At 54.0% G+C, this 10,774-nt stretch overlaps 1 protein-coding gene across 4 annotated transcripts in view; it reads left to right on the plus strand.

The window, feature by feature from the left end:
* CCDC15 (coiled-coil domain containing 15) overlaps positions 1-9,752 on the plus strand; it is a 16,868-nt gene extending 7,116 nt beyond the window's left edge. For all 4 annotated transcript variants that reach the window (XM_026069054.1, XM_026069061.1, XM_026069078.1 and 1 more), the window contains 6 exons: positions 1,689-1,853; positions 3,119-3,238; positions 5,246-5,349; positions 7,989-8,168; positions 8,241-8,389; positions 9,221-9,752. In XM_026069054.1, the coding sequence (XP_025924839.1) occupies positions 1,689-1,853; positions 3,119-3,238; positions 5,246-5,349; positions 7,989-8,168; positions 8,241-8,389; positions 9,221-9,345 (843 nt within the window). In that variant the 3' untranslated portion in view covers positions 9,346-9,752. The remainder of the gene's footprint in view (positions 1-1,688; positions 1,854-3,118; positions 3,239-5,245; positions 5,350-7,988; positions 8,169-8,240; positions 8,390-9,220) is intronic.
* Positions 9,753-10,774: the final 1,022 nt, after the last annotated feature.

Raw genomic sequence — 10,774 nt, forward strand, 5'->3', positions numbered from 1 at the left:
TTAAATAAACACTGCTTCTGCCCTTTGCTGCTGCTCTCTGGACCATCCTTGCTCTCTGCACGTTCTCAAAGGTGATCGTTAGCAGCTTGTGTGCCAGTGCTGGAGGTATCTCGGGACAGGTCCTGCCCAATAAAAAAAAAAAAATAATCCTCCGCTTCTGGGAATAATCTGACTTTTTCTTGCCAGTTCTACTCCAAGATTTTTCTTGCTGCTGCTATTTGCTCAGACAAAAGCATAAAACACTTTTTGGTTCTTTTCGGTGTCCTCTGATAGCCGTCCCTCTCCTGGAGCAGAGTCCTTCTCTAGCGTCTCTCACTAAAAGCATGATTTTTTTTTTTTCTTTTCCTTACCTTGACGTCTCTTGTTTCGCTTAGGGCTCTGGCCTTTTTGGCGCTTGTTTTGGGTTTTGTCCCCGCACGCTTGTGTTGTCTCCTACGTGATTCTTTTAGCAATGCGACCCGTGCTCCATTTCCTCGGCGCTCGCATTGATCGCGGGCACAAGAAGAGCTTGGGACTTGGCCAGGTTCGTGGTCTCACTACGCTTCGCGTCTTTCCGCCGCGGCGGGGTAGTTTTGCGCTTGTTCAATTAGCGTCGTTTAAAGGAGCTGCCACCTCTCCTTCAGTTCTGTTTCCCTCCCCCCACTTTTCTTTTTCTTTCTTTCTCTTTTTTTTTATTCTTCCCCTGAAGAGCTGCATTCCCGGAGATCAATAAACAAGAAGCCTGCGTTCCTGAAATCTCTGCCGTTCCTCTCGCCTAGAGATTTCTTTTGAGATCAAAAGCGTTCAAAGAGCTTGCCGGATGGTCTGTTCCCGGCTGCGTTTCCTTCCCGAGCAGATCTCCGCATGGTAATGGAGTGGAAATTACCTGTGCCGAGTTTCAGACGATCCCGTTCAAAGCCTACAGCCGCTTGGTAGACTGCTGTAGGTCCCCAGCACGACAGCACCCAAATTCTTTTCCCCCAGCTGATCATCGCCCAAAGATGTTCAGCAATTTCGTTTCCTTTTAACGGTCTGGGCTTCAGAGCGTCCTTAGTATTACAATTTTTACATTATTTCTTTCTACTCCCCTGTCCTTAGCTCTTCTGTGCCGTGTTTCTGCCGCTTTTTTCCGGCGTCTAAAGCGGTCACTGCCTCGACGCGCTGTCCTCCTCTTGAGCCGTCCTCTCCCTCCCGAACAATCCCGTTCTTCTGCCTTGCTGTCCCTTCAGCCGGCTGCGACGGGGAATAAAATCCTGGCTCGGAGCTTGCTTCTGGCGTTTTGGTTGTTAATTTGTAGGAAACAATCTGCTGCCTCTCAAAATATTGTTAACCGCAATCGAGTAGCCTGCCCACTTACCATCTGAGTGAGTACAGTGAGTCCTCGGGTGTCCCTCAAGAGATCCTACCCACCCCTAATCGCTGCAGTTGCAAAACAGAGTCTGGAGAGGTCTTTCCCTCTTCTTTCCTTCACCCCCCACACGTCTGTCCCTCTGTTTCGGCAGTCTATAGGAACGTGGTCACGAGTTACCCTGCTAGTTCGGATCCTCCGGCTCTTGTGTCCTTCGGTGATGCTTGAACACGTTGCGTTGCTGCTCGCCAGATCTCAGCTGGCTCTGCGTAACAAGCGCCCTCGAGTTGAGGTGCCTTCGGACTGTGCACAGCTACATCCGAACTTCATATTTATACCCGTCTCCTCCTCTTTCTTCCAGAAACTGGTGTCATATGGGACAGCCCCAGGACCCGGAGAAGATGAGGGTGAGGAATTTCTTCTGGCTGGACATCATGACCTTCCAGCTGAACTGCAAGACCAGGCAACTGCCCCGCATGAGGCTGAGCAAGAAGATGGCTTCTACTTCAGAATTGAGTTTGAAAAAGTAAGACTCGTACGGGGCTGGGGCAGTTGGTCTTAAGAGGTTCAGATTTGGGGGGTTTGGGCTTATTTAAGCGGAGGCAGCGAGGCTGCTTTAATCATGTTTCAGTTCCTGCTGCAGGTCTGATTAACTCTTAAACCTACTGTCACCTTTGGTTTAAACTGGCCAGAGGAAGGCGCTTGTGAACTAATTTCTTGATCTGTGGGCGCAAGATCAACGTCTTTAAACGCCAAAAGCCCGTTAGTGGATATAACTAGGACGCGAGCTCCGACTCTTGCGTCCCCTTTTTCCGAATAGCCGTGCTATTTCCACGTTGCTGTTTTCCTGCTTTAATCTTACAGCTGCGGCTTCAAAAGCTGAGCTTTATACGTGCCTGCCTAGTCGCGCCAGTTGGCTGGCGCTCAGTAGAAAACCGAGAGCGCGATCGCATCGCGGGCTCAACCTAAATCCCGAGCCGCAGCGGGGAGGACCTGCAGCTGCCTCTGCCATCCTGCTGCCCGCGCCGGAGGCAGCGGTGGGGTGGGAGAGAACCTCCTATAAAAGAGAAGAGCTTCGCCTCGGATGAGCGAGCTGGCTTCGCTCGCGCGATAGCTTTGCGCTTCCCTTACCTCAGGGGCATCAGGATGGGGTGAAACCTCTCCCCCCGTAGAGGCAGCGGATAACTGCTCGCTTGCGCGAATTGAGTTTATCGATTCTTTTGTTTTCGGGCAGATCCTTAAGTATTTGGGGTGGGGAAACATTGAGGACTTAGCAAATACTTTACAGCTGTAGCAGCGTGGCCCACCTCACCCGGTGACGAGTCCAACTAGAGAGCAGGAATGCGGCTCGACGACTGAGGTGAACGTAGGGGAGAAGGTGGAAGTTTACGCTGAGGTTTTGGGAGACCCTGTGTCGCTTTTCTCTTTGCTACCATGTTTGAATTTTTCCTGTAATCCGTGAAGTTCCAAATGAAAGCTTGGGGGGGGAAGGGGATGAATCCATATTTAAACTAAAACGGAAAACTCCTCCGAGGGTGTCTTGGAGGCATTTTGACAAAGCTTTATGTGCTCGTGCTGCCGCGTAGAGATGGAGAGCGTGTCTCTTGTGACCGGTGGTGGGGAAGAGACACCAACCTACATCCTGAAAGCAAGTGCAGCGCTTGCTGGCTGTTACCCTGGTGGGATTGCGTGTAGAGGACTACCTCTAGCTAGGAGGACCTCCTTTGCTGAGGAAGGATGAGAAACTTGACAGTCAAGGTGCTGATGGTGCCCTCTTGTATCGCCTTTCAGCTCTGTGGTGGATCACTGAAGGATTCGAGCTCGCCCGCCTCTCCCCAGAGACTGAACGCCAATTACCGAGCTCCCCTTGAGCTCTGGGCCGGTGTCGACAAAGAGGAAACGAAGAAGCAGGTTTGTCCGCTAGCGCCGAGTCCTCGCTGTGGGGCCCGGAAGGTGTCGAGCCTAGGGGATGCTGCTAGCTCAGATAAGCCTTGGGAACGGCCTTGATGTAGGAAGCAGCTGCTAGTTTTGTAAGTTCGTCAGTGTTGGTGGCATCTCGGGTCTCGAGCAAACCTATCACCACCTTTTTTAAGGTCATTGTGTCCGTAATTACGACTGTTATTTCTCCTCCTGCAAAATCTGGAAGCTGAATAATACTGAAGGATGAATAATACTGAAGCTGAGTAATACCAAATACGATAGTTTGGGGAGAAATGAGCTTAGTTCACTGCGCAAGGCAAGATGAAGGCCGCAAGGCGTTGCGGTTTGTTTTCTGCTGTTACGTGCAGGGAGAGGAGCTGCCAAAAAGGCTGCGGAAAAAGAAATAAATACCCGCTTTATCTCACTCGGGTATTAGGCCGGGAACAGAAAGGTTTCTGCCACATCAGCACGTAACACGCAGGACGGTAGCTTTACAGTCCGGCCCGCGGGCCTGACGCTCGCCGAAGCCCCTCGGCCGCGCTCTCGCCGTGCCCCGCGCGACCGAGCGGAGCGGTTGGAGAAGTCGCCTCCCTCTTGGCCGGCGGACAGGGCTCCCTTTTGTCTGCTTGTTCGAGCAAAACGACTTTGTGTTTTTTAAAATGGATTCGGGAGCCGTCTGAGCTTGCTGGGTTTTATCGCGCGCCGCTAGCGGGGCTCGGCTCTTCCTCGCGGCACGCTGAGAGCCTGATGCAATGACGAGGCCCGAGCGAGTTTGGCTCCTGCTGGTGAAGGAGATCCAAAGACACCGTGTCAGGCTGGGATGCCTGAAGGAAGCAATTTCTTTTTTTATTTTACTTGCTTCCTTCTGACTTTTAATCCCTCTTCGTTTCCCATTTATAGCCTAAAACTCGAAAGGACTTTGAACAGATTGCGTTTTGGTTCTTTATATATGTTTTTTCTAGCAAACTGACCCCAAAATCCGATTGTGGTTTCCAGAAGGCATGAGAGCAGCTGGGGTTTGTCAGGCTATTCCTTCCCCCGTCGGTTCCCTCAGCCCTTTGCTTTCTATCTCCTTGGCTCTGATCCACCCGGAGATAATTGCTGTTGCAGCAGTCTCTCTTCCCTCGTGGGTTTTTTCCATCCAGCTTTCTCCGCTGTCAGCCGGGCAATCTCTCGAGCACCTTTATTTCCCGCTCGCTCGAAGGCGAGATGGCCCAGCCCAGTCCAAAGCTCTTGGCCTTGATGACAAAATCTGTGCATCGCCTTTTTCTGGCATTGTGGAGGTCAAACGAGCTCCATAATGACCATGGAGCTGGGAGGGCTTTTGGCGTGAGCTTTAGCCAGAAGGTTTCCCTACCGTTGCTACATCTGGGGGTTAAAGCTGAAGTCCTCGGCGCTAAAAATCTCCGTGGGGTCAGTATGAGGCTTGTGGTTCCTCAGGACTCTTGGATTTGTCTCAGCAGTGAGTCTGCCACATCCACGGTCCTCCTCTCGCATAACGGGTCCAACTCTTGTGTTGTATGTTTGTGTTTTGGGCGGGTTTTTTGGGTTTGTTCTTATTTTTGGGGGGAGATTACAGGTTTCTTGCGGCAAACCGCAGGGGACCACCGGTCCCCAGGTGRATAGAAGTTCTTGGGCTGTAGCTTGTAGCGCTCATCTAGCGGTGTGTAGCGGGAACTAGCTCTTGTACTGTCCGGAAAGCACAAATTTAGGAATTTGTCAGATGAAAGTTTCCATCTGTAGGAAACTTCAGCCTATGGGCGTTGGTACAAAGCTCTCAGGTGCTCCAAGATGTCTCAGTCCTCCTCTCATACACCACCTCTGCAGGACCGAGGGGAAGCTGGAGCACTAGGAGATGTTCGAGGAGCCGCTGGGGAGGGAGCGAGGTGTCAATCCTCGTAGGCAGGAGCTCCGGCAAGCGATCGAGCTGAGCGCCGACGCAGACACTACCGCCCGCACCAACGCGTCCTCCTCAGAGCCGTATCTTCTCTTTTGTAGCGTCAAAACGAGTACCTGCGATACAGGCGCCTCTTCATGGACATCGAGCGGGAGCAAGTGAAGGAACAGCAGAGGCAGAAAGAGCGGCAGAAGCGAATCGCCACGTGAGTGCGTGCCGGCGAGCGCCGGTCTCTCCGCGCCGCCCTTGCTTGCTCGTGCCCGGGCAGGGTAGAGGCGAGCAGGTCTCTTTTTAAGGCTGGAAAGGTCTCGTGTGCTGGCAGCGGTTCCCACTTCCCTTTCGTGGCCTAGTAACCGAAACACAGAGGCTTTAAAAAGACTCTGGAGCTCGATGCGCAAACATCATGTGATGGGTAGCGCTCTTCCTCATTTGCAGCAAATTGGGCCCGATAGATTAAAAAAGCAACTTGATTGACTTAAAAACAAACAAAAAACCAAACAAGGAGTAAGTTGAAGGAAGGCCAGTGCTGCAAGTGCCCGTTGTAAAGGCCGAGGCTGTTTCCTCGCTTTTCTTTGCACCCGGTTAACCCTGGGGTGGGATCCACTCGACTAACCCGGGAGGAGAGACCTCTGGGCCACCTTGGAGCTCCTCGGTGCTTCTCTCATGTTCCCGAATCCCAGCGCAGCTCGGATAGGAGCTGGGGGCCGAAATCTCGGGCTGTGAGAGCCGCCGTTCACAGAACCGCGGCTCTCCCTGGGGAACCGATCCAGACCCTGTGGTCCAGGCTGCGTTCATGACTCTGTCAGCGGTAAATCGCTCTTATCTCTGGGGTGTTTATACTGGGCCCTTCACCCTCGCGGCTATAAACGTATATAGCATAATAAAAAGATTTCCTCGCTTTTGTTCCAGAGCTGAGAACCGGGTATCTGTGTAAAAGTATCTGTTCTTGATTTGGTGCCTTAGTCATCTTCTCCTTAAGGAGGTCCTTAAGGAGGAGCTCCGCAAGCTCGCATCGAAAGAGGAAAAATACTCTAGATCGCTCTCTGCCTCGCTCTAAGACAAAGCGATGCCGATCTGCGACCGTATCCGCGCTCTAACGCCGGCTCTGCGACGGGCGGACTTTGTGGGAGCGGCACAGGCTTGCGAGGGCAGGATTTGGCCTCCCCTTAGACCAAAGTTACCCAGAGGACGCTACGGCAGGTCCCCTACAACCAGCTCCGATCGCTCCGAGTGGGCAAACTAGCCGGCAGAATAAACGACTGAGCCGTTAAATCCAGATCTCCGCCTGCGCGGCGGTCTTGCGGCGGGAGATTCGGGGTTTTTCGCGGTCGCTTTTCRGCGAGAAGTTGCAGTTGCAAAGCAAAGTCTCTCCAGTCGCGTTCCTCAAGTATAAATTGGCTTTCGGAGCTTTGGAGACCCTTTCCCGCCCTGGAAGCACTAGCGAGACACCAGGGGGCTTTCTAGTTAGCGATCTTTTATTTTATTTTATTTTATTTTATTTTTATTTATTTTTTTCCAGTTTAGGGGCATTGCTAGCCCTGYGAGCCGCTCAGAGCATGTGCGGAAAAGAGCTGGTTTTGTAATTACTTAGCGTAAAGCTAAGTTGGCCTTGGCCTTAGCTTCTATAGCAGAAGATTTATGGCGGTGTAGTTAAAGCTGTATTACCACTTCATTTAAAAGACATTTTTGGAGTTCATAACTCGACTAGAGAAGTTTGGCTCAGGCGCTTTCCTTCTTGATGTATGTATTTGACCCGCCGAATGGAGTAACATCCGAAATGTCTTATTCTATTATGCTTTCTCCCCCTGGCTTCTGCCCAGCTTTGATTCTTTTTTTTTTTCCCGAATGACTTTTGGCAGCGATTGGGGTATAGAACGTGTTATTGCATTTGGTATTCATCAAAAGAAATCAAATGGCAGATGCTTCGGTTTAAAGTCTTTGTGCTGCGTAATAGCYGCTGCTCAGGGGAATGAGCTTTGCATTTTGGGGAATTTATACAACCCAGATTCCACTAAAAGGGCTGAAGTGCCGCGGACGTGCAAGGAAGACTGAGGAAAAACGTGGCAGAAAACGCCTCTTTAAGCACCGTGAATACGGTGGGGCGTCTCGGCCCAGGGTCGCGTCCTCCCAGACCGACTCTTGGACGCTTCCGTACCCTCGAATTTCTGACGGACGGGGGGCAAAATAGCTTCTGGCCTGTTTAGAGTAGGTGTGGGATCCGTGGAGCTTTTCTGCTGCACCTGGTGCTGCTCTACAGCCCTGGYGTGTTCCCCGTGGCGGAAACGGCAAGGACGGCTCCTGGTAGGACCCAGTCTGCCCCGTGTCTTGTCTGGAACAAGAATCTCCAAGCAAGGTCTTAGGAGAGCTTTGACAGGTGGCTTTCAGCAGCTGAAATCCAAAGAGGAAGCCCTCGGTGGAGGTGGCCTCTTGGGGCATCCCCTACCGATTCCTTCCCCAGAGGAAGGACCTCTCTGAGGCCTTGCAAGCGGTGCTGGAGAGTTTGCTCTCCAGAGCTGGCCGGCGTTTGGTGTTTGGGTGGACGTGAGAGGTCCACCCAACGTGTCCGTGAGAAGTCAAAAGTGGGGGAGATGGGGCTGGGAAGCTGTTGTTCCTTCTGAAGGCTGTGTAAGAGCCTGGCCACCGCTGTTGATTTTCGAAGAATAGGAGAACGTCTTTAACCATGCGTGGTTTGGATGAAAGCAATATCGCGTAGATCCGCTTGCCCTAATCTTACGGCTGAGGGGCAGGTGCCCGCGGTCAGATACACCGCGGGGAATGGAGGTTGCGCTCGGGCAGCTCCTTCCTTCTCTCCAGAGGTCCAGCGGAAGGCGTTTGTATCCGCAGGATTAAGAGCAAGAAGGAGAACCAGCGTCGCGCGGAAGAGCGGAGGATGCAGGAGATGGCCCAGCAGCAGGGACCCTGCTCGGGGGAGAGAGCCTGCGAAATCCTGGCCCAGCTCGAGCTGGAGGAGAAGAGACTGAAGAAGATGAAGGAAAAACAGCAGCGGAATAAGGAATATACGAGGTGAGCTGCATCTCCTGTCCTCGTGCGAAGCCAGACGTCGCTGGCGGACGCGAATACTTTTGTCCTCTGTAGGTACGTAGAAGCTCTGAGAGCCCAGATGAGGGAGAAGATACAGCTGTGCAACATTGACTTGCCCCCGCTGTGCTCCTGCGGGTCTGATTTCTGGGACTCCCATCCGGATACTTGCGCCAACAACTGCGTCTTCTACAAAAACCACAAAGGTAGGAGCTTCTTCTCAAAGCCAAGTGGCGTCGACCTGGTAACGGCAGGCAGCTGCCTGCAACCCCGGGCTTTACAGGGAGGAATCAAACCCGACCGGATGTTTCCGTGGTCCTGAGCCGCCGTCTGCTGATGCTGCGCAGAGCAGCTCGCGGCTGCCGGGGCTATAAACGGACTCCGGAGAGGGTCCGGATCCTCGTGCGTGCGCTCGCTTAGGGACTTTAGACAACCGCCGTCGATTAAACTCGACGTTGTATTTAACCAGATTTCTTTCTTTCTTCCTCCTGCGCTCCAGGTATGTCTCATAACGCCACACAGATGTGCGCCAGCTGCTAGACTTAACTCCTGCAAAACTCGGGGAAACTCGAGCGCGGCGCTCGGGGAGAAACCGGGTGCTTTGCTGCTGTTTTCTTTTTTTTCCTCTAACCGCCCTCCGTCTCTTCGGGGAACCGTTGGGATCCTCGGCGAAACACCAGCCTCTATTTTTTAGCGCGTTAAATAACGCTGCTGTCATACGTACGTGTGTCGATTGGGGGGGAAAACTGTAAGGAAAATACTGCAAAACGGGCTTGTTTAAGGGCACGGAAAACGAGCGGTTTTTGGGAATCTCTGCTTGAGTGCCAAGCCTCTTCCCCAGAGGCTGGGCGCAAGGTGGGAGGGGAGATTGGAAATGGAAGCGGCATGTGGAAAACTTCAGGCAGGACGTGACGACTTACCTTAAACACCAGGGCTTCTGTCCCGGGTTTTAAACGGCTCCGAAGCCGAGCCCCGTTTTCGGCTGCGAACGAAACGCTCGTCTCTCAACGCCCCTTTTCCTTGTGTTCCTCGCCCAGCGTACAGCCAAGCCCTGCAGTCCGTCGTCTCGTCCTGCGACCTCGCCGAGAGGAATTCGGCGGCGAGGCTCCCCCTCCGCGACTTTGCCGCTCTCCGCGCCGCTCCTCCCGCCAAGCGCCTCTGAAAGGGAGCCGCCGAATCGCCCTGCGTTTCACCGCCCGCCCCGGGCCGCGGCGTGAGTAGACGTCGCCCGCGGCCCGGCGCCGACGCGGGAACGGCGCCGCGCTTGTCGTTCGCTGGGGCCGCCGAGCGCGGAGGCGCGTCCGCTCCGCCGCGGGCCGTGCTCGGATTTACGCCATCCTCGTTCAATATCGCTCGGGGCGCGTGGCTCCCGCTCACCGGAAGCGCCGGGTGACGGTAGGTGCGAAGGAACCGACCGCTGTGCGGGCTTGTTTATAAGCCGGTGCTCGAATTTTGCCCTGCGGCTGCAGAATGAACTGGTTGCCTTGTGTGTGTGTGTGTGTGTGTGTGTGTGTGTGCAATTCTCTTATTTTCCTGGAGCGAGAAATAAAGGGAAATACGGAGAAACGAGATGCCTGGGGTGAGTCGCTTCATTTCGGTCGTCACCTGCGAGCCTGCTTACGCCACATGTCTTGGATCACTTCGAGAGGTTCCTTGCCTGGGTGCTGGCAGTGCTGCCAGCTGTTTTGGGGAGCTAAGGAGCGGGATTTCCCCCCCCCCTCCGGAACCTTGGGGAAATAGAAGGACTTTGGAGCAACAAATCCCAAACAGATGACGTTGGAGACGCCAAACTGCTAAGATTTGGGCAGTTCCGCGCGCGTTGGGACCCAGAAGGTGAGGGCAACCCCGGAATCGCCGATAGGGAAAGCTAGTTCCYGGCCCCCGATAATGAGCCAATTATCGCGGCCCCAATAACCGTGGTGAGCAGTCATTTATTAATATTAATTAATTCCCCCTCCCCTGTTCTCCTCCACCCCTTCGAAAGCAGCCGCGCAAATGGCTTTCGGATAAAGTCGCAAGTCCCTGCCCCATTACCGCCGGCGTAACGCCRCGTTCCCGGCCAGAGGTTACGGCGTAACCCGTCGTTAACTTTTACCGCCGCCTCTGCCTCGCCGTGGGTCGCCTTGGCCTCGCTCCCTCGCCTTTCCAATATTAACAGAGGCCGGAAGACCGGGCGGCCTCCGGGGCCTCCGAGTGCCCCGCGCTTRCTGATACCTATTTTATTTTTTTTGGCTCTCGAGCGCAAGCCGTTATCGGCGAGGAAACGCCGCGACCCGGAACCGTCGGCGGCTCCAGGGCCAAAATTCAGCTGCCTCCCCCCTGTCCTGGGGCCGCTTGTTGGATGTCTCGCTCCTGGCTCCACTGCCTCCGGCTGTCGCTGCTTTTTCCTCCTTTTCCCCTTTTTCTCCGCGTGTGGAGATGCCCGTGCGGGGTTTTATCACCTCACCCTCCTCCTCCTCCTCCTCCTCGCTTTCCCTGCCGGAGCAGGGGGAGCTGGTGCCGCGGCTCAACGGTGCTGAATCGCTTTTTCTCGAAGGGGGAAAAAGTGCGGTGCCTGGCCGCTGACGTCTTTTCCCGGGACGGAATAGCCC

This window comes from Apteryx rowi, unplaced genomic scaffold, assembly GCF_003343035.1.
Source record: "Apteryx rowi isolate R43461 unplaced genomic scaffold, aptRow1 scaffold_1053, whole genome shotgun sequence".
NCBI classification, from domain to species: Eukaryota; Metazoa; Chordata; class Aves; order Apterygiformes; family Apterygidae; genus Apteryx; species Apteryx rowi.